The sequence below is a fragment of the Temnothorax longispinosus genome, chromosome 1, assembly GCF_030848805.1.
Source record: "Temnothorax longispinosus isolate EJ_2023e chromosome 1, Tlon_JGU_v1, whole genome shotgun sequence".
In the NCBI taxonomy this organism is placed as follows: Eukaryota; Metazoa; Arthropoda; class Insecta; order Hymenoptera; family Formicidae; genus Temnothorax; species Temnothorax longispinosus.
The window spans coordinates 21,629,577-21,653,168 of NC_092358.1; the positions used below are offsets into that span (position 1 = coordinate 21,629,577).

The following is a 23,592-nucleotide window of genomic DNA, read 5'->3' on the forward strand; positions in this document are numbered from 1 at the left end:
TAATTTAAATGTGAATTGAATCTATGCACAAAATCGTGCGGCGTGAGAAAACTTTCGTGCTCGATTCAATTACATACGCGATTATGATCCAATGTAAATTATCTAAGGATTCATTAATTGCGTAATTTTAACACGAATTAAAAGAAATTATAATCTTTATTATTACGTGATATTATACAATTATCGTAAACATTGAACGACGAAAAAATCATTAGCGCATTTGATTATATCTTACTAACAATGAAATAATGCATATCCTTCTACATAAATGTTTATGGAATTATCATCACGTCGTAATTAATTCTAAGTAGTAATTAATATACCATTATTGTGTTATACATATAATCATATTCACATCACACATTGTTGTTTTTAATTTAGTTTATCTTTGCTGCATGATATTGAGATATTTTAAGTTACTCGTCGCAGAAATTTTAATTTTTATTATGATAAAAAGTTATATTATCGAAATTATCGTGTATGCGTTGTATGTATATATCCGTTGTATGTTGACAAAAAAAAAGAAGAAAAAAAAGATGCTTGGCATTTATCTTTCAATTTTTAACAGCAATACGCAGGCAAAAAAATTTACAAGCTGAAATTACTTGAAGCTCAGTGGCAAAGCTAGACGTTACACACATGTTATAAGAATGGTTTTTATTATTCTATTTCTACAAAAGTATACAATGTGGTATAGTATTACGAGATTGCAGATCTCAGAAGCAATTGATATAATAGAAGCCATTCTGCAATTATATGTATAGAAAAGAGTATTATGTCTAATAGTTATCCATTTGTTTAGTTTTGCCCTGTAAAGTTGACTCAAAGAGTTATCATATGCTAGAGAAGAACTTTCACGCGAGTACCAGAGACTGAATTATGTAAGAGGCAAGTGGCCCTTTTTACATTTTCCATTATTTGAGCATTTTATATGAGGCAAGATGTTTAACAACATAGGCAGGGAGATATATTTTTCAAATATGAAAATATATTGTACAAATATATAAAAAGGAGAAAGGTCGTTTTAGTCAATTCAACGCATGGAGAATCATCAGCCGATTATTAAGCGTTATTACGAGGGTGCATGTACAGTTTAATGTTATAAAACCCTTTGTAAAACTCGAAGTTAACACGTCGCAAGATCGCACCTATTAGTTTTCTCGTAGCTGGCGAATTCTGCGGTACTTTGCGTAACTTATTATTCCCCATTAAAAATTTACATCTCATTCTTGTGTTATTTACGCGCGATAATATTGTTCATGACATTTAGATTTATCGAATTGATACCCCATTACAAATTTTTCTAAATTTTTATCTTGTAAAATATCACGAAAAAAAATTTTTAAATGAAAATTCAGATAAAAATGTTTGGCAACATTTTTAATACATTTTGTATCAATATCTTATTATGTAATAAATATTTGGATTATATTGATACATATCAATATTAGTCGCGCGTATAAAATATATATATATATATATATACACATAATCCAATGTAATATATAAAATATATGAGTTTACATGAAATTTATATTTGATCAATCAACGATTATTAATTCTCCAATGTAAATTACGGCAGGATGATACGTTGATTATAGTATTTATAGTGATCCGATATTTAAATAGCTCAGTTGATTTTTGAGACTCTGAGACTTCGCTAGAACCAATAATTTGATTGTATAATTACTGTTTAGGTATTTATATCTATACTTTACAAACTTATCGTTATTAAATGCTAATTGGTGCTGGTGTTAACACATGATATTATGTATTTCCGTTTACTTTTATTACTATAAATTACCTCTCTTCCTGTTCCTGTCAAATTGAGAAAGTGGCGAATAGGCATAACTAAATTTTTTCTGTTTGCGTATGTAAATTTTGTCCATTTTATTTTCTTAGAATATAAATTACACAATTGGTCGTCAATCATTCATGAGTCCAGTGATTAAGTTCGATGTACACAATCCTAGTTTTATGTATAAGATTTCCTTCAATACATAAGAAATACATGCATTTCCTCAATACAAAAAAACAATGTCATGTCAAATAAAATTCCATTGATATTTTTGTTTGTATTTTCGTATCTTGTATCACTGTAGAAAGACACTGTAAATGTCTGCACTTGTAATGTATAAATTCCTAAAGGGATACAGAATGTGTCAACGCTAAATAATGGACGTAAACATAACTTTATGTTAATACAAAGAAGAAAAAGATTCCTAACTGTTAAGTAAAAATTTGTAGGAATATTTCCGAATATAAGCTTACATATAAAGAAGTATATTCCATCCTTATCTTAATGTATATGTATAGAAGGCGAATTTTTTTATTCATTATCAACCTTCGATTTTTTCTTTTTCTTCTTCTTCTGCAACGAGGTATCTACTTCGCCATTTTCAACGTGTCCGTTTTCTTGCCCGTTTTCGAGCGACTGACGTTTTCTCTTTTTATCCTTCTTTTTCTTCTCCAGAGCAGCTAACATGATCTCCGTTTCTATCAGTGCCTCTTTCATTACTTCCAAATTTTTCTTCGGTTCCTTGCCAGTTGTGTAGAACTCTAGTCTGTCCTCTACTTGCTGCCGTAATTTTTCACCAAATATCTTCGTCGGTATTTCCGTGAAACAATCGATTCTGGAAGCAATGGAACATTTATTCGCCAGGTACCTCGCAATTCTACCCTTATTTGCAGTGCCGGCGCGACCGATAAACGTAGAGTGGAACAAGAGTCCGTATTTCGGAGTATTCGACCTTCCGCGACTTTTCAACGCTCTGAACAGGGCCTTCTCCGCTCCCAATATTTGAACGGTGGACGCCGGTGCCTTCGCTAAGTTAGTAAGCGATCCCGCGTGTGCTATTAATCTAGCGCCGACTTGATCTCCGATTAAAGTAGCTAAATTCGGTGCTATTCCTGCCATTTTCGACGTTAAATATTCGGCCATCTTCTTCCTGTACCCCACCAATGCGACAACGCGTCCAGCAAAGATCTCAACGTTCATTAAATCAACTGGACTTATGTCCATCCCCATGGACGACTTGGCCGCGTTGACGATAGCATGAGCTCTTGCACTGTCCATAACAATTTCTTCTAACTCCGCCACCTTCTCATCCGTCAGTTCTTTCCGGTTTTTTATTACTTGTGCCACTCTCGCGTACGTATAATTCTCCGGAACTATCTTTGAAAGTTCTGGGTAGTGATAACTGTACCATTCTCTGAAATCAAAATGTAAAACCAAATTTATTTCCGATTGTCTACTAATCTATTTTATATTTCTGATATATTCAAAAAATATACTGTACGTACCGCATACGCATACTGAACGTGTTAATATCCTTGTCCAATTGATCTAGCAAAGCTATACTCTGGATGATCATGTTGTCCACTCGGTTCACGTTGAATTTAACTTTTGCTCTCGAGTAACTGTGTCCAAGACCTAGTTGCGCAATCACCGAGGTCTGAGCGGTGAAGCCTTTCACCAGATTATGAAAATGCAATCTTATTCCCCTCATGACTTCAGGAATGGCATTGACATAATCGCACCTTATGCCCAGAGTTTCGGTGATATTGGCACCGAGTTTGGGATCCGCAACGCCGAGAACAAAATCCTCTTTGGCAAACCCACCGAAGGAGGAATCTAGGAAGAGCTTCAGGTCCTCTGTAACGATTCCTTCGGAGACACTGTTGATATTTTCCAGAGCGGACAACGCCGTCTTGAAGGGTGAAAACCCATGGTAGGTGACAATCTTGCGGAAACGCGACAGATCTTTCACGGATTCTTCCACCTGAGGTAACTGCATTCCAATCTCCTCGAACTCTTTGACTTTGAATACCGCGTATCCAGCGGCATGTTCAAATAGAATGAAGAGCTGCGACTGTAAAGGAAGCAATTATAATTAGCGTTACGATATAATTAATGGTAATATTCTAATATGAAAAAAATATTGCATTTTGTTATTTTGTTTATTTTTCACAATAAATGCCTTTTACTATTATCGTTATTTCCGTTATTGTATTGTTATTATTATTATTTCACTCTTAGAATAAATAAATATTGTACACAAAGCAACCTGTCCTGATTTGGAGGTTAACCTCAAAATTCTTATAATAATATACAATCGTTCGTGAAATAACTATATTTAAAACGTGTAAACGGAGCCTACATTGCGATTTGAAAAATATTTATCTCAAACTCGGATCTAAAAACATTATTAACGCATAAAATTGTACAAATTGCGACGCTTGCGTATCGATTGCGTATCCGGTCGGCAGGAAAAAATTACAAATTACATCTTGGAATAAGTCACTGTTGCGAGACAATTTGGAAATCTTGCACTTACCATTTTTCAAAAATTATATAATTTTTATTTGGCCTACGCTGGGTCGGAAAGAACACTCAACACTCAACGCGCGTGAAACCACGCGAACGCAGGACCATGTGTGTTGCAGACTGCAAGATATTAATAACGGAAGTGAGGTAGTAGGTATAGATGGATGCGACAGCGTTTCCTGTGATTCGAGACACGTCTTTTATACCAGGGTACGGTAAGGAAGTTTAAACACTTGAAAACTAAATATACTATAAAATATATTATATTTAGCTTGGACACACAATTTTTAAGATGTTAGAAAAAATTAATAATTGTTTTATAAAAGATTTTGATTTATCTGCAAAAGAAAATAAACATAAATACAAAAATATATATATTATATTATTTACTGATATTTTATTATTTACGCTTCTCATGTGAGCTTTTAAATGACAAAAAGCAGTATATATTGTTTAGCTCACACTTGCATACACAATGGCTGCGTTCGGTGAAGCGTGTTATTATTGCATCGTTCTATCTTTATCGTTCATCAAGTGTAGAACAAGGATAGAGCAAATAGCGCGCTCCCGCGAACGCAGTATTGTGCGTGCAAATGTGAGCTAAACAATATACTGGTTTTTGTCGTTTAAAAAGCTCATATAAGGAGCGTAAATAATAATATCAGCGTAAATAATATAATATTTCTGTATTAATATCATGCACATTTTTAATGTCATATGGTCCTCCTCATCCTCAGTCCTACCAGAGAGAAGAATTTCTGGTCCTACTATTTACTCGATGTGTTGCGCACGTAGATTATACAATATTGTATATGAGACCTATAGTTTATAACGCCGATTCCGAACGGCTATATTTTTTTTAAAGAAGTGTTAAATGGCAAGAATACTTTCGGTGGTTTGCCATTGCCTTCCGAGAGGAGAACGAGCAAATATAATTTTTCTAGCTCTACCGGGAATCGAACCCGGAACCTTTTTGGCTCAATAGACCAGTGCGCTGTCTACTAGGCCACGCTCGATCGTTCTCAGATATAGTTTTAGTAAATAAATTAAAATTAAAATGTATATCTAATATCTAATCTAATTTAAAACTACTTTTTATTTTTGTAAGATTGTTCGCAAAAATAGTTTTAAAAAATATTAATATCAATTAATCTGCAATCAATCAATCATTCAACTTATAATAATTTACATTGTTTACATTATCTACATGAAAAAGATTCGTAAGCATAATGTAAATAATACACAAACAAATCCATGTAGATTCAATCTTAAAATTTACAGCACAATATAATCCTAGCTGTTTTCCATTTCCATGCACGCGTCTATAATGTCCATTTCTACCAATGTCGATTAACTTTCTAATTCTTAATTATAACTAGAAAAAGATAAAAAGTAAGTTATACCGCGATTAATTAAAGTTAATCTGTATTCATAGAACTGGACATAAAAGGGTTGAATTTTTTAAATTTCAATCCTCATTCACACAGCGCGCGTCAAAAGGAGCATGCGTTTAATTGGCGGAACGCGCATTGGTCTTATATATTTAGAAGTCTTTGGTTTCAACGCGTGCATGGAAACTGGATTATAAGATATATGGAGGATATATCTCGGATCAGTTCGAGTCCCTGTAATAAAGCCTTGTGTCCAGTTGTCCACGATATTAGAAATCCGAGATCTCGGACGGAGAAAAAATTGACCAATCATATTTAAACAATTCGGCAATTGACCAATGCGATTGGTTAATTCTTACTCCGTCCGAGATCTCGGAGCGATTTCTAATAAACGTCGTTAGACACAAAAGGCGATCCGCGATCCGCGCTAAATTTAATTACGCGTCCGAACATCAATTCATAATTACATGGACATCGCGGACTTTAATTGTCTCTTTTTTACGAGATTCGCCACTTTAATGCGTCATCCATTTCTATCAACGTAGATTAATTAACTTTATAATCTCAGTTTAGCTTATCTTTATTTTATCTTTTTTAGTTCTAAGAATTAGAAAGAGTTAAAAAAGTAACCGAGATTAAAGTTAATCTACATCATATTTGTAGAAATCAGAACTAAACGTTTGCTCGATCGCCGCTCTTTCCCAACGAATAACATTTCGCGTTCGTATGTATGTACATACGTCTCATTGCGTAATAGATCGTAAATTATCTAGTTGCGCGCGTTTATTTTCCCGTTGATAAAAACACGCTCGCCTTCCCGCGGATCGGATTGGCCCGAGCTTCGCCGGATGATCGAATCGAATTTATCGAACGTAAAAAGGCGCGATCGCGTTTCATGTCCATTTCTACCTACGCGAATCAATTTCAATCTCAATTTAACTTACTCTTTATCCTTCTAATTTCTAAAAACTAAAAAGGAATAAAAAGTAAGTTAAATCGAGATTAAACTTTAATCCGCGTCGGCAGAAATGCTGACCATCGGGTAGGTGCGCGCCAGCATCCGCCCCTGCCCGGCCGCGCGGGCCGCGCGCGCCGATCCGCGGCATCCGCGCGCGCGAAACGTCAAGTTGGCAACGGCGGTCAGCGTACTATTCCATACCATTCGCCGTTGGCTTCCGGCCGTGCGTGTGCGATACGGCTGGCCAGGTGCGCGGGGACGAGTCGTTTTTACCGCGTCGAGAGAAACCTTGTGCCGTGCGCGTCGAACGGCGGTGTCGGACGGGGATCGTCGCGTTATCCTGGTTATGAGATTGCCGCGGCGCGGGAGACACGCCGCGCGGTTACGTTGAACGCGGTAACCGGAACGCCGATCGGCGGCGTCGACGGGCATAGCCTCTCGCGGCTCGACGTCGGGATCCCGGTGCTGCTGGCGCGAACACCACCGCGCGCACACGGTCCGTCCGTCGTCCCGTGCCACTTGGCGTGCGTCGCGCGCGTGAGAGAGCGCGACAGCGAAAGAGGACGGGAGAGAAAGAGAGAGAGAGGGAGAGAGCGTTGTCCGTGCGTCCGCGGCGCGTCGAGAAGGCTGAGGGCTGAGGAAGAGGACAAGGAGGATAAGGAGGACGAGAAGAGGGAAGAATAAAGAGAATCGTCGCGATCGCGGCCGACGGGGTCGCGATGCCGCTTCTACGCAAACAGCCGTTCCAGCGGCTTCACGTCTCCTCGGACTTCAGGGACGACGACGAGGTCTACCACTGCGAGGTTACGAACGAGATATTCAAGAACTACAAGTGAGTGCTCCGCGGGACGTGGGAGGACGCAACGGCCGGGCTTCGGAGCCCGATTGCGTGTACTCTAAGGTCCCGCTTGATCCCGTCGCCCGAGATTGTCGACGACGTTTCGCGTCGCCGTATACGCGGGAGAGCGATACATCATTAAAGCGCGATCGATTGTTTATCTGCGGGGGACCGCGGGCGCGGGCTTGCGTTACCGCGCGAATAATGCGCCAATTGTCGGTCCCGACTACCGCATTGCATAAAAACTGGTGTAATCTTGTCATAAGATTGTGGACCGAAGCCCGTCTTGGCTTGTTACGGCCTGTCTCGAGGCCTGGCTCGGAACGAAATTTGTTCCGAAAAGTTTGTTCACGTCCACGTGAATGAAGGCGACTTTGATCAAATCCGGATTAACTTGAGCAGCGATTAATTCGACCAGCAGAATTGCTCGCAGCAAAACTACTGTAGGCGATTCGTCCCCGATCTAATTTTTACTTCAGACAATAAAGAAGATTAATAAAATTGCGAGTTTAATGTCCATTTCTGTCAATACATATTAACTATAATTTCGATTTAACTTACTTTTTTATCTTAGAACTAGAAAAAGATAAAAAAGTAAGTCAAACCGAGAATAAAGTTAAATCATTGGTAGAGATGGACATTAGTCGCTGATTAAGCTAATCAGTTTGATCAAAGTCTTCCTAAGGCCAATTTTATTCCAAAATCGTATATTCTATTTTACGCTAAATTCCCTTTCCCTTTTTTTTCCTTTTTTGAAAACGTACGGTAATGTATGTTGAAATACAGTTAAAAAAAAAACGTGAATGGACTGATTGTAAACAAACTTGGGAAAGCTTTATCAATTTATCATTTATCATGCACTTATGCTGCATTATGTTGACAAATTCATTAATGAATTTTTTCGGTGTCTTAATAATTTGAGAGCGTCATTCGATACAACAACACAGTGTTGTTTTACCACAATTGACATTTTTTTAAATTGTAGGTATTTTTTTATTCGGATAAGATTCTACTCAATAGGAACATTCTGACTGATACTTTTTAAGAATTTGCATTTACATCATTTAGATTAACGACCATCATACAATATATTGAATAGATAATGAATAAAGATGAATTATCTCTTACATTGTTAATTTACAAATTGAATGGATTTTAGTATATTAGTTGTTACACTGTCAAATGTGCTTAAACATTATTAATCTAGTTTCTATATTATTGTTTTAATAAGTTTTTTATAGATATGTATGAACAATTTGAAGCTTTGTTAAATGTACATACGAATGAACATATATTCTATGGTCATACACATACATATATATAAGCTTATTAACTTTATTTTTAATTTTTAAGTATATTTAATAATCAAATGTTATTCGTGTTTTTTAAAGCTTTTATATATTTTGAAGATTTAATAAGTTAAATTAATTTAAAATAAATATACGTATATAAAAATTATTCTGTATGTATAAGTTATATTGTAATAAACTTTATGTATTTTCTGTTACAGTGAATTTTGCGAGCGGATAATCTTGTGCAACTCCCTTATATGGTCATGTAGTATCACAGGTAAAACTAATATGACATTCGAGGAAGCTTTGCAATGCGAAGAAAATGCGAAGAGGAGCTTGAAAGAATTCCCAATGGAGGTATAATTAAATTTTTATGTAATCTATGTGTTGAATCATCATTAATAATATGTATATTATTCCATATGTAAAATTCTATATTTTTTTAGCTGCGAATCCCTATACTTTATCTGGCTAGTAAAACAAATAGATCTTCTTTCAACGAGATGATCGAAGACGTTTACCAATTTGCGAGAGATCGCTATTTTGTAGGAGAAATGGTAGAAGCTAGCTTTACCGACGACGCTTGGTGTAACTGTCATGTTCTTCAAGTCATCGTACCTACGGAACAGCAAATTAAGGCATATATGAATGAAAATGGCAGGTAAATGAATTAATTGAGTTTTAAACGATTTTATTAATTTTTTTTTAATTTTATTGAGTTTATTCTATTCTGCATCGCTGTTTCAGAAGTCTACAGGAACATTATTATCATCCACCAGCGAAGTTATTTCGTTACGAGGTAGAACAATTAGATTCTGGAGATTCTGACGTCAGTCAGATTATGATAGTGGAAGCGTCTCAGGTCAGAAGACGAAAGCAGCATTACAGCAGAGATCGTAACAAGATATTTCTTCGTCAACTCTGTGAACAAAATGATAGCGGTATATGGGTTGTCAAGGTTAATACAGAATTGTTGATACAAAATTATGAATGTCTGAAGATATTTTTGCGCTCTTGTAATATTACTTTTTGTTTCATTATTGTATAGGAAAGTGTTTTGGAAAAATATGGGATTAACAAAGTACGTTTTGATACCATATTTGCCGGGACACTCCCAGATTTTACGGTGCGTGTAAAAAAATCGGTCAAACAAAAGCAAGAATCCATGGATAAATTTCTCACCTCAAATGTATCAAAACAAAAAACACCCGAGAAAGCGGATCCTCTGAAAAAAGTGAATGATACTGGCGTGGTGAAGAAATTCCGGAAACCAAGGTAAAAGCTATTCATTAAGGCTTTGTTAAAAGATGTCTATTTAATGTATTTTTTAATATCTCTGAAATATTTTATTAATAGAACGAATGGCAAATTCAAAGAGGAACTTAAGGCAAAAGCTTTGGAGGAGAAAGCGAAACGTAAAGAAGAAAGGGAGTTGAAAAGTGAGCGTAAAAAGGAAAAGAAACAAAAGTTAGCGGCTTTAGCTGCATATATGAAACAATGGAACAAACCGAGAGAAGATCTCGAGTGTGAAGATCTTAGTCCCATTCCCGAACCTACTGTCATTAAGTGCAACATACCGAACGAGAAGTTTGGAGATTTCGCTATGATAACGGAATTTCTTGAATTTTTTAATGAAGAATTAGAAGTGTCCGTATATTTTCCGGGAGGTTTTAATTTGGAACTAGTGGAGAAGGCATTGTTGACCAAAGAAGCGTCGGGTCCGTGGAGCGATCTTTTACAACTGTTATTGTCAAATATATTCAAATACCAAGCTGGAGAAGACAATGAAAGTGATGCGCAAGCATCCACTTTGTTGGATGACATTAGTGCTTATGAAGGTGCATCATCAATGGCAAAAGCCATCAAGCTCGCTACATTGGCTTCTAGATGGTGCTCGACTTATCAGGGATGCAAATTATCAGAACTCACATTGGATCATGTAACTCTGAGTGAGATTTTGAGGCAACATTTACTAAGCTCCGGGGGACGTATAAGCGAAGCCGCTTCGAAATGGCGATATTCTCAAAAGGGTACGTATGATTTATTATTTAATATTAATATACTTTCTATAAAAAAAAAATTATTGTGATTGTAGGTGGCTATACAAATTTTGATGAACCAGCACTTCTTTTGAGGCTAAATGAAGGCTACCTTTTGCGATTATTGGGCCATCGTAATGTCTGCGAGCTTGAGTTAGACGACAAAATGAAGATTGTCACATGTCTGATCAATCAGTTGCTTGCATTTGCATCGATACGCGATGCAATTGAGGAGCGATACGATAAATTGCATCAAGCGAAAAAAGAATTGAAATTGTTCTTGCTTGCCGAACAGAGAAAGGAGAAGGAGGAGAGAGAAAAGATGCGAGAACGCGAGAAAGAGGGAAAGCTCGAGGAAGAAGAGCCGAAACCGAAAAAGATCACGCGTGGTAATTACGAAGAAGGAAAGAAAAGAGAAGAATATGAAAATAAACTAAAGGAACTACAACAAGCGTCAAGGGATGACAAAATGATGATTTATTTAGGTGCAGATAGAGCGCATCGAAGATATTGGAGATTTATATCTATACCAGGTACGTTTCTATGTTTTTGTTTTATAAAATGTTTAATATCCAAAATTGAGAATAAAAGACTCAATGTTTTATATATATTTTTTTTAATTGATTCTGGTTGCAATTAAGATACATATCACTTTGGATTTAAAATTTTCACATCACGAATTTAAAAACAAAGTTAACTAGCTTGTACTTTTTTTTTCCATTTAACATAACTTGTTTACTTCAATATCTTTTCAAGAAAAATATTGTTAATGAGATATGTTAATCAATATCTTTGTTTTTTTTTTATGAAACTTGATTCACAATTTTATTAAAATTAAAATGGTCACATTGCGCTTTATTTGATTATACTTTTATAATTATTATTACTTTAAAAATGTAATTAAAAAAGAAATTTTATAACATTCAATTCTTTTATTCTCAGAGTGTAACTTTCCAATATTATAACTTACAGAATTTCTGACAAAAGTTTACAACACCTCTTAAAAAAGTTATTACTTTAATTAATTTTTCTTAATCTTTATTGTTCTAGGATTATTTGTCGAAAATGACGAACTTTGGCCTGGAAATTGTCTTCCCGAGGGTACGCCTCACCATCCCGAGTTGCAAGACAAGGAGGCAACCTACGCATATCTAAAAAATAAATTTGAGGATGAGTTCAGTGACAAAGAAAATAGTTTCAAAAAATCGAAGAAATCACCCAAGAAGCTTCTATCCTTGGATAAAAATGGTGTCAAATCGCCACGGAAAGAATCAAGCCCACGGAAAGAATTTAAACAAGATCTCACCAACATCAAAAGAAGCTTAGTACTGTGTACAGGAGACAAAGATTGTCCTGTTCATTGCAAGAGATCACTGATAAAGTGGAGCTTTTACGGAAATCAAGAAGACATTCAAACGTTAATAGATAGTTTAAGCACAAGGGGTGTCAGGGAGAGCGAGCTTAGAAATAATCTTTTACAAGAGATGGACAATTTGCTCCTCGTTATCGATGAATGTCCTAAACACAGATTAAATCCTGAAGTTGTAAGTATATTTTTATATAGTTTATTAAAGTATATTACCTCTACACCTATAGTTATACGTAGTTAAAGGACGAAAAGTAAATGGATATTTGTACGTAGTTTTCAGACTCGAGTAAAGGGCAAATTAATAAGGCGGTTAAGAAAAATAAATATGAAAATGCAAACTTGAATTTTCCTCCTGATATGTCGATCGACGATGTGATGGAATTGACTTTGAGAGATCACATTTTGGATTTCGAAGACAAGATCAACTCGGGTTGTCTAGGATCCCTTAAGATTATCAATCGTGCCATCTGGAGGAACGCGATTAACCAGAGAAGTTACGACAAACAATGTGACAAGTTGATGTGTGCCGGTGGTGAGGTAGACATAGATACACCGCCTAATGCTTTGATAGACAAGATAAAGAACGAGTCTAAACACAGCAGACCCGGTACTCCCGACTCTGAGGTTGGGAGCATTAGCATAAAGACTTACAAGGACCCAGGAATATACCTAGGTTTACCCGGTGATGATGAAATGGTGGCCGATCAAAGGCAACAGGCAGCTGTCAAACAGCTGGCTTGTGCTATTTTACAGTTGTCCCACGCTATAGAACAAAGGTACTTACAAAGACCACTGGGGCCCGATCAAAAGGACAAAAAATGGTCGGGCGAGGAGGCACGAGAGAGATGGGAACAATCGTTAATAGCGTCTACGAACTGGTCCCAGTTGTTCGTTCACTTAAGTACCTTGCATAATAGTGTCGCGTGGGACAGAAGTGCGTTAAACGCTCAGTGTCGTATATGCCGAAGGCGTAGGGATGCGGAGAACATGTTGCTTTGCGACGGATGCAACAGGGGACACCATCTCTATTGTCTGAAACCGAAACTTAATGTAATTAATAGTTCATTATACTGACGTTTCCGTAATAGAGCGATCGACTGAATTATCATTTCCTCGTATATTTTCTATATGTAGGCTGTACCACCGGGAGACTGGTTTTGTACAGCATGCAGACCACCGGAGATAAAACCCAAAGAAAAAGCTAAAAAGCGGAAAAGATTCGAGGATGAGCTCGAGGAAGAGACAATATTGACCAAAGAGACGCGACACAATCGCGCGAGGCGCGCACCGCAAAGCGACGACGAGGGCGACCAAGAAGACGATCAAGACGACGAGGACAGCGATGAAGATATGTAAGCTTATGTCTCCATAGCATTAAAATCTGTTATCTTAATTATTATTGTTAATGTTTTTAATTTTTTTTTTTACTGTGTTAGAAACATACGACTAGAGAACTTATGCGTGTCGTGTAAAAGCGGTGGGAAGGTGATTGCTTGTGACACATGTTCGAATCGTTATCACTTGGAATGCGTAGAACCGCCATTGTCGAGAGCTCCTAGAGGAAGATGGTCTTGCACTAAATGCAAAGCTAAAAGAAGGAACGCAACGAAAGGTAATGGGGAAATAATACGGAGAAATATACGGAGGAGTTTACGGGCGAAAATGTCTCAAGGGCGTTTTTCTTTTGTTATAATTTGAGAAGAAAACAATTTCCCGCGTTTAATGTAGATCAAAAGTAGAGGCGTAGACAAATTGTTATAAGGATATTATAAAGAAGTTTCTTAGCGTTAAAATTATGTTGATAGTGAGGGGGCGCGAGAGGGAAAGAGACAAGGAGAGGCTGTGCGCAGCAGCAGCACGCTCTCGCATCCATGGCTTTGCCAAGAGCCTCCTCACTACAGAATCTACAGACTGGGACGGTCTGTATTGTATCCCTTTTTTTTACTGTGTATATATATGTGCGTAGCATCACCATGGCCAATCTTTTTATTTTTTTTATTTTTGGAAAGCACCGCACGTTAGAAGACCCGTACGGTTCATCATCGGGGGTCTGTTCATTATTAATATCTGAATAATTCTTATAATTTTTATTTTGGGGATAGCATACTAACCGAATGAATTATTTACTATAAATCTGTCGACTTCTGCTTCTTGTTTTCAATTATTTTATTAAACGTTTCTGCATTATCACTTATTTTTTCGGAAAGATGATATTTCTCTTCCATTAGTATGTATCTGGACAAGGAAAATTTGTATAAATTAATATAATAAATAATTACTATGTACTATAATTAATATAGATCTGGACTAATTGTATAATATCAACTTTTTTTTTATTTTGAAATGTAGAAGTAGTCTTCTTATACAATAATTTTCATAGTGTATATAAAATCGAATAATTAAAATAAAATATGGCACGATACATGGCACACGCACACATACGCATATAATTCTTGTTTTGACCTCCTAATAAAATGGGACTTATTATGGACAGACCCTAATATAGCATTACATCCCTGTCATGTAAATGCTTGGATACATCTTATCATCTTGGCAATGAAATTCGTAGGCTATTGCTAACCCATGTGCATATCACATGAATATCACATCGATAGAACTTTAGTTTTTAGCATGGACTTCACTTCATAATTAATTCCAAATTGAACCGACAAAATGTGATGTGCTAATTTGAAAATTTTTGATGTACAGATAGCAGTGCATCGGATGACACTGAACCGAGACAAACGCGGCGTGCGACGAAAAGAGCCGCCGAAATTGAACACGGAGACAAGAATTCGATTAGGGGATCTATGGCAAAATTGCAAGAATTGTTGACCGATATCAAGCATCACAGAGATTCGTGGCCGTTTCTGTCACCCGTTACGAAGGATGAAGTTCCGGATTATCACGATATCATCTCCAATCCGATGGACTTTGGAACTATCAAGTTCAAACTTAATAACGGCGACTACGAGACAGTAGATAAATTCTTTAGCGATTGCCAATTGGTCTTTGAAAACTGTGGATTGTACAACAAGGAACATAGTTCCGTATACAAGTAAGTAATCAACATTATTTTTATCTCTATTTCACACAAGTTCGGATGCCAGAGATTAAGATTCATGTTGCATAGATAAATCTATTAATGTTAATTAATATATAGTATTAATTTATATATTTCATCCATATTATTAACAATAATTTATTAATTATACACACACATTGATTTTAATTAACACATCATGTAATTATTATTAATAACACTGATAAATTAATATCTTTATCATTTTTGTATTTGTATACTAATTTAACTCAGTGTATAGATAAATTGTTGGGTGTGATTTGGATTAGGTCGGTAGAATATCACAAATCTAACAAAATGTAACAAATACAAACGCTATAATACTTGGTAAGATAATATTATCATTACACAAAAGGATAATATACATGTTGTAAATAATTAAATGTGATTAACTATTTTATAATTGCTTAACGGAAGGATTCGATTTTTCTTACATCTTTTTACAAAATTTGCGAACGTGTTAATTCGTTTGTAACTTTAATAGACTTTGTTGTTGTTGATGTAAATAATCTTTGGCCTCCGAACCAGCTTAAAAATGTGAGTGTATGAAGCGAGGCTATGTCTGGTTAAAAATAGTTACGTGTATAGTGCAGGTATGCGATTACGCAAGTACTTCGAGAAACGCTGCAAAGAATTAGACTTGAATTTCGATGAAGCACTTTTCCAAGAAGAACCCAAAATTAAGAGGCCGAGATTGGTTAGCGATGACGACGAGGAAGACAGTGCGTCAGGAAGCGAAGACGACGAAAGTGAAGCGCAGAAAAGAAGATAGAATGAAAAAGATTAGATCTATACATATATAAATATATATATTTCATTACGATGTATACTCATGAAATTTAAATCTAGAGCCGCTCATATTTTATATATTTTGAACTCAGCATATATGTGGACTTGTATACCGATGTTGAGCGGTCGAAAGATTCTGTATGTAGCTCAAGACATTTGTAAATTGTATACTTTGATTCTTTCGACAGAGTAATATAAAATTACATTGATGACAATTCACGGAATAGTACAATTACGAAGATTTTATTCTACAGAATCACCGATGCAAATATACAAAAAAAAAAAAAAAATGTCTCTACAGTCGACTTCTTCGAGGCTTGTAATAAAGACGGTACGCAGTATTATTTGCATATACATAGCCGCACATATACTTTTAGATATAATCGCGCACTCATAGAGCATTATAAAACGACATATACCAGCCGATTAGTTTTATTCGCTTCGATCAGTACAATAATAGCATTATTTTCTTTATAGATGTAAACAAGGAGAGATGCTCGATATATTCTCGCATCGTTCAATTATTTATTTTAACATTATTCACGTAAAGCGGCAATCTATATGTACACATTGCCGTATAATTATATTAAGAATCGTTAACTGTATACATGATAAATCGCACTATAAATTTTACTTTTCTCGAAATCGTCTGTACGCGAGCTTTAATGATGAGTACGAGCACAGCTTAAAAAAAAAAAAGCATAAGTTATAAAAGCGTCATTCATAAAAACTTGTGTTTGTAGATCCAGACAATAAAATTGGATACTTTTGTACTGCGTGTTCTGTGACTTATCAAACTGAGAAGTGTTATTTCAATTGTTCTGTAACGCCTATGTAAATTTACGTTTCATGTTAATAGTACTTATTTTTTTCCGTTTTAGTTTATTTTTGACATTTTTTAATTTCAGGCTAGATTTATATAAGCTATGGTACAAAATATCGATTGTATTACACAGTAAAGTGTTCTTTTTAGTCATGTATATTTTATACGATTATTTTGATAACACAAATCTTCAAATAGACTTTTTTTCAACAATCCTCTGCCTCTCCATAAATTATCTCACATATGATTTAAGGATTTATTTTTTCTAATTGGACAGAGAAAAGATTACAAGTTCTCTTTCTCCAATACATAATTTGTTTTAACATACAACTCTAACGATCTTCATTTTAATGATGACCAGTACCCTCGAACATTTCCCGGTGGAGTTTGTCCCACTTCGCAACGTTCTCAGGAGCGTACGCTGAAAACAGAAGTAGCGGATGATGCATATTTCGTTAAATCGGACAGACATCGAGACGTGACGTAATACTCACATAGCTTTTGAACTTTATAAAATATCGGGAACGATACAAGTGTGCCGATCAGCAAATATTTATACAGCCAACTGTGTTTTACGTAATATCTGTATGGGAACTGAGCAACCTTTGCAGTTAAGGTATATGGGTATTTCATGGGTCGAAACGGTGCGCCTTGCGACATGTTGGTCGTCTGTAACAGATTAACTGTAATTAGATCCTTTGTGCCCAATAATGTAAATGGCAATAGTAATAAGTATGACAGACTATGCAAGAGATCTGTTAGCGCAATTTTGCAAGCGTATCAAGTACACCAGACTAGTTAGGTCTGTAACTCTTAACGACAATGTTCTTATGTTGTATTGTCGCGTCTTTTTTATTTATTTAAATTGTATTTGTGTAACGACAATGTAACGATAACGACGCTATCATTAAGAATTACAGAATAGAACTGCAGGTGTTCAAGCACAGATTACACTTATGTTGATAACCTATAAAAATTATGCAAAAGGATTTCCTCTCTCGTTATATATATTCAAATCACAAAAAATAGAGGTCATACACGATTCACATTGTTAGTGCAAACAGAATAAGTTTGGAATAGTGATTTCAATCGACCGATCATAAATCCTTGAAGAAAGAAAATGACAGGCGAACAGACGTGTGACGATTTAACCTCGCTTGACGCCAGTGATTGTTAGATTAATTACAAAAGAAAACGATTATATCGTGCGCTCGCTTTTTTAATTTCATGTTTAACAGTTTTTAATTACTCACTTTTGGATTTATAATATATTACGATAACAACTGCGTGGAATTATGTAATGTATCTATCCTTCTCCGAATCGTAGGCGAAGGATGCGGCACGAGTAAAGAAATAGGTAGAGGGGCATAATAAGAATCTGGCCTCATTGGCTACGCTACTTCACGCTACTTCTTCGTGGCGGCACTTCGTATTCCCGCCCACATTTGCAATTTGTTGGGCTACCACAGGCTACCATACGGTTATTTATTTTCATTGCTTTTCACATCCACAATTGATTATTAATTGATGATGCAAAAAATTAATTTCTCTATAAAACTTAAAAAGTTTTGTATAATTTCAAATTTTTCGTATGACGTATAATATTAAGAAACGAGTCTTGAGATGAAAAAAAGCGGAGTCGAACTCTGCGACTGCGCCTTGTGGAACAAAAACCACTTCTAAACTGTGAAATATCCAACTTTATTTGATAAATACAATTGTTTGTAACCTAATACATCGCCAATTGAGAGCACAATCAGTTTCCTCCTTTCTTTTTCTTCCTAATATCAGATTCTTTTTTTGTTTTCATAACAACAGCGCGATTTCTCGCGAAATTTTGTACAGTCGAATTTTTATATTTATTTATCAGGCCTGAGTTAGCATGTCTATTCTTAATTTTCCTTTTAGTCCCCATTTCGATTGGTCTGGCCAGACAATAATCTAATTCAGTCCTGACATAATACAAGAGCTCGACTGTAACAATGTGTAACAAAGCTTGAATAAAATCTACGAATGTTACGGATAGAACGCTTGTAGAGGTTTATTATTGCTTGTTAACACTCCTCATTTCATCAAAGCGTGTACCACTGCTTTGGCATTCAATGATTTTAGATCGGTGTAAGTTTGGCCGGTTCCAACAAAAACAATAGGTTGACCAGTGATGTATGTCATTGTGATAGCTGCGCCGACCTGCAAATAATATTTGTGGGTAAATGCAGCGTAAAAAATTAATAGATATTACGTAGGAAAATATATTTCCTATGCATATATATATGGTGTGTTATATTATATTTAATATATATTTTTATAATAATCAATATATTAATGTAAAATATAATAATATTTATGTTCTATATAAAAATTAAATTACTTAAAACGAGATCAAACAAAATATAATTTTTGCAGCACAAATATCAGTCCTACAGAATAATTCTTAATTGTATATTTTCGTATTTCAGGAATCAAGAACTTCAAGTTCTACAAACAAACAAAAAATAAATATGTGATAAAGATTACATAGAAAGAAAAACTTACTTTATCATCGATCGTATCGAACTTCGTCAACACGATACCGTCGATAATATGAGGATTGGCAGATTGACTGTAGTCAGCTAAGGCCTGATTGAATTTCACCAGCTGATCCACAGCTTCGTTGCCGACGAGAGCTTCCCCCACGAATAATACCAAGTCCGGCTCGTTCACTTTAATCAGCTTCGCCAGAGCTCGCATCAACGGTTCATTATCCTGCATTCTACCGGCAGTGTCGACCAGGACAACATCAACCCTGGAGTCCCTCGCAAAGCGTATCGCTTCCATGGCGATACCCGCGGCATCCTTACCGTAACCCTTCTCATATAGCTGCACCATCGATTGATTCCCGTGCTTCTCTGGTGGATGTAGAGCGTTCAGATGCCGCATATGCGTCCTCAGTTGTTCGACAGCTCCAGCTCTGAATCATAAAATTGTTGTCATTATAGGTTAAATTAATTGTAAAACTGTTATACATGAAACTTGTTAGAATTTATACTATACAGAATGAGGCATGTTATAAGTGACAAATTAATATCTTAGAAAATAATTAAAATAAAAGAAATGTATGTGCGTATAGAAAAATAAGAGAAATGCTATAAAATAAGAGAAATTGTATTTCAGAGACACATTTATAAGATATAATAAGATATTACTATTAAATAATAGTAATTTAATTTAAAAAATAATAATAGATCTTTAAAAAATTGGTGGGCAAAATCAGCATGTTTTGTTAATTTTGTCAATATTCATTTACCTGAATGTATCGCATGCAGCTATCAACACGCGGAAATTATTTTCTATTAACCAGAAACAGATTTTGGCCAAATTCGTTGACTTGCCGACCCCGTTCACGCCACAGAAAGTCATCACGTAAGGCCTGTTACTCTTCTTCGCTTCTAAAGCGTCTCGCAGAATATCGATTCTTCTCTTGGGCGACAGTATTTGTACTAGAGCGTCCGTTAGAGTGGTTTTAATGGTGTTTGCTACGCTGTCGAAGGTGCCAAGTACTTTTCCTTCCAGCTTTGTGCCAACAGAATCGCATAACTTTTGCGCGATGTCCGCGGCAACATTCTTGGTGATTAAGTGATCCTTTAGTTTCTCCAAAACCGGTAACATATCATCCTGCTTTAGAGATTTGCTGCCGACCAGACTCTTGAACATGGAGAACATACTCGTTTTTTTCTGCATCTGCTGTTGCTTGGATTGCTCTATCTCTTCCTGATCGGAACTATCTTCAGAATCGCTGTTCACTTCGAGATCGCGTATACTACCTTTCATCTGTCCAACTAGCTACAGGGAAAGCAACGGAAGATATAAATGAACAATATAAATAATGAAAATATATATGACAAATCTCAATTTCTTCGGCTGAGAATCAGTTCATTCAGTATATTTCATTTCTTTCACACTTCTCTTCGTCCATTTTATTTCAAATTATTTTCTTCGATCCGCCATTGTAAGAATTAACTCATTCTATATTCACTAACAATTGTGTACAATTTTTTTATACACGCTTTTCCAAAAATAAAAAAAATGAAACGATAGAACCTGATTATCAGTTTGAAAATATTAAATCGATCAAAGAAATTCATAAGATTCTCAGTCTAATCAAATAGAAAGTAGAAAATAAACTTGATAAAGAATGCAAAAGAAAAAATATTACAGCTGTATTGGCTGCCACATAATCGTCATTCTCTTCGGGCTTGTCTTTAGTTCGCTCTAATGTAGCAAGATCCTTGGTTGTGCCACCCAATTCCCAGATGCGCGGTTTCTTGCCAGCTTTCTCAGGTTTAGGACTTTTCCTGGTACGATATTTGTTTTTATTACGTTATTAATTTTTATAAATTTGTTATTTTATATATATTACAATTAAAAATTCTTTTTTATAAAAATAAAATTAAAAGAAATTAAAAAAAGAATATATGCTTACTGCTTGTCAGCTTTCTTCTTTCCCGCCATTTTCTGAACGAGCTTCATACGATTGGTAATCAATGTTTCTTCATCGAGTTCCCCATTATGTTCCACTTGCTGTTTCGGCAACTCCTGTTTTGGAATATCTTGAATTTTTGCTGCAGCATTAAAATACATTTAATTTAATACAAAGCATTAAGTAAAGAAAAAAAAATTCCAAATAAAATTTTAACAAACTAAAGTTATATTTGTTAATTTTATTATTTTATTCATGCAATATTATACAATAGCACACCAGCATGCAAGGATTTCGCAAATGCTACTTACTATGATAATCCCCATTACAGTTATTTGCTTTCTTCTTTTTACCTAGAAGCGAAGAAGAAAATCACCGCTGTTTTAGCATCATCCAAATTGAGAAGGAAAAAATTACCGAATAAAAATAGCTTTTAATTCCAAATGCTACATCAGTTTCCTTACTGTTTCGTACCGCGAAAATAAAAAAGCGTGATATTCCTATATTTCTACTATACTATATTTCTTCTTTCCCTGAGAACATTGTTATTGCATAAATCTTATTTTTGTAAATTCTACGTGTGTATGTGTGTAAATTTTCCCTTATACAGCAAACCTGAATATTATGTTTACAAATGACTACAAATAAGATTTACCCTTCTTTTACTTTTTTCTTTTAAATTTAGATTTTAAAATTCAAGCTCATTTTTCTCAAAATTAGATAAAGCTATATACACTGTTAACGCATTACGAAGTAATTATACTGTTAGTTATGATTATACCTGGCTTCTTATCATCTTTATCGTCCTTTCTCTCGATCATACTAGCGACAGTCTTCTTGGATTTCTGACTCTCGTCAAAAGTGCGCATTTGCTTCGGTATCTTAGCCTGTGAGCGCGACCAGTGTTCAGCTCGTTCGAGCACCGAACGATAGGCTGGTTCAAATTCAAAATTGGCGAACCAGCTTGAATTCTCGAGCTCGTTCTTGAAGCGATCCCTAAACTCCAAATGGATATCATTCAGAAATTTATCCACGTAGGATAACTGCAGTATCTTCTGATACGCCACCACAAATACCAGCTCAAACTCGTTGTCGAGTTTATACTGTAGTCGCAGGGAGTCATGATCAAAGCTGTGATTCCCTGTACGTTCCTGAAAAATTAGTTTTTGTACAGAACCTCATCTTCTTAAATCTCACAGATACAGAGAATTACTAATAACATATATTAAGAAGAAAAATTCATTTTACATATTTAATTCTTTAACTAAGTTCTATTTACTTTTAATATTTTATATAAAACTATGTATATATATTGACAAGAGTTTTCATTACACCAGCACCGACATTTAACTTTTTTAGATGAAGCAGAATTATTACCCAAATAAACTTTTCACAGAAAAATAAAATACAGGAAACTTGTTTCTTTTTTTATAACATCCATTCTTTTGATTTAATTTAATTTTATTTACAAAGCAAAAGAATCTTTCACAAGACAATTTGTTTTGACAACTCTAACCATATGGTGCATTTAACCTAACGACCTCGTTCTTACTATTATGTACAACTAGTTCGCAAATTCAAAGAACATCTATAGATTTTGAAACAGTTTTTAACCAAGCTTTACATATATAAAATATATATTCCTTTTTTATATTATACTACTGGACTACTCTATTTGTTGAAATGACAGATCGAGAAAAAGATAAAAATCTGAAGACATGTGACATGTGAGAACAGATACCTGCGGTATTTAAAAAATATAAATAAGATTACTGTCGAGAGGAGTCGACGATCAAGTAGATCAGAACGTGAGTTTAACGCGAGGAGATTCGAGGAGATGCGTCGTGCAATACGGGGTCAAAGGTCGCCAGACCGTCGACTTGTGCCTGTCACTCCTGTCAGACGGTCACACTCTCGCGACTCACCTGCAATATAACGCTCCTTATCAGGGCATTGACGCTGGGCGCGAAAATCTGGGACGTGCTCTGGAAGCACCAGAGCACTATGCCGCCCTTGCTGAATATCGTGAAAAGATCGAGCATGATTCTTACGATGCTTAAACGCGAGAGACAGAAAGAGAAAAGAAAGAGAGAGAGAGAGAAAGAGAGAACCTGCCTCTTGTACACGGCCGAACGACGACTTTCGACCTAACCAGGAGAGGCGCAAGGCGCAATGAGTCAAATGAGTGAAGTGACGGCGATTTTCTTGGGACGCTTTTGCCAGGC

General features: G+C 35.6%; 4 protein-coding genes across 9 annotated transcripts; 1 reads left to right on the top strand and 3 right to left on the bottom strand.

Moving 5' to 3' along the window:
- Window positions 1-1,875: 1,875 nt before the first annotated feature.
- Nop56 (Nop56 ribonucleoprotein) lies at window positions 1,876-4,486 on the bottom strand. The gene is made up of 3 exons (XM_071784996.1): window positions 4,338-4,486; window positions 3,304-3,872; window positions 1,876-3,212 (listed from the first exon to the last, which is right to left on the bottom strand). Exons 1-3 carry the CDS (start codon window positions 4,338-4,340, stop codon window positions 2,330-2,332), a joined length of 1,455 nt encoding a protein of 484 aa, XP_071641097.1. The 5' UTR covers window positions 4,341-4,486; the 3' UTR covers window positions 1,876-2,329.
- Window positions 4,487-6,881: 2,395 nt separating this feature from the next.
- Window positions 6,882-16,858, top strand: Acf (ATP-dependent chromatin assembly factor large subunit). Of its 5 annotated transcripts, XR_011733152.1 has the most exons (15): window positions 6,883-7,508; window positions 9,025-9,163; window positions 9,253-9,467; window positions 9,554-9,764; window positions 9,855-10,081; window positions 10,163-10,836; window positions 10,902-11,378; window positions 11,896-12,389; window positions 12,488-13,264; window positions 13,349-13,566; window positions 13,651-13,826; window positions 14,020-14,133; window positions 14,924-15,272; window positions 15,873-16,416; window positions 16,563-16,858. XR_011733152.1 is itself a non-coding variant. In XM_071785032.1 (14 exons), the coding sequence occupies exons 1-14, from the start codon at window positions 7,396-7,398 to the stop codon at window positions 16,066-16,068; spliced, it is 4,380 nt and encodes a 1,459-aa protein (XP_071641133.1). In that variant the 5' UTR covers window positions 6,883-7,395; the 3' UTR covers window positions 16,069-16,858. The 5 variants fall into 5 exon arrangements, 4 of the variants coding, with proteins under 4 accessions (XP_071641166.1, XP_071641133.1, XP_071641157.1 ...); XM_071785032.1 differs by having other exon boundaries at window positions 15,873-16,858; XM_071785056.1 differs by having other exon boundaries at window positions 15,885-16,858.
- Window positions 16,859-17,150: 292 nt separating this feature from the next.
- On the bottom strand, window positions 17,151-18,319 carry Roh (reduction of Rh1). 2 transcript variants are annotated; one of them, XM_071785111.1, is made up of 3 exons: window positions 18,162-18,319; window positions 17,403-17,577; window positions 17,151-17,329 (listed from the first exon to the last, which is right to left on the bottom strand). In XM_071785111.1, exons 2-3 carry the CDS (start codon window positions 17,566-17,568, stop codon window positions 17,256-17,258), a joined length of 240 nt encoding a protein of 79 aa, XP_071641212.1. In that variant the 5' UTR covers window positions 17,569-17,577; window positions 18,162-18,319; the 3' UTR covers window positions 17,151-17,255. The 2 variants fall into 2 exon arrangements, with proteins under 2 accessions (XP_071641212.1, XP_071641220.1); XM_071785119.1 differs by having other exon boundaries at window positions 17,403-17,591; window positions 18,162-18,251.
- Window positions 18,320-18,592: 273 nt separating this feature from the next.
- Srpralpha (signal recognition particle receptor alpha) lies at window positions 18,593-23,548 on the bottom strand. Its single transcript, XM_071785075.1, has 8 exons — window positions 23,293-23,548; window positions 22,149-22,518; window positions 21,679-21,720; window positions 21,371-21,509; window positions 21,104-21,242; window positions 20,195-20,730; window positions 19,444-19,858; window positions 18,593-19,098 (listed from the first exon to the last, which is right to left on the bottom strand). The coding sequence occupies exons 1-8, from the start codon at window positions 23,407-23,409 to the stop codon at window positions 18,973-18,975; spliced, it is 1,884 nt and encodes a 627-aa protein (XP_071641176.1). The 5' UTR covers window positions 23,410-23,548; the 3' UTR covers window positions 18,593-18,972.
- Window positions 23,549-23,592: the final 44 nt, after the last annotated feature.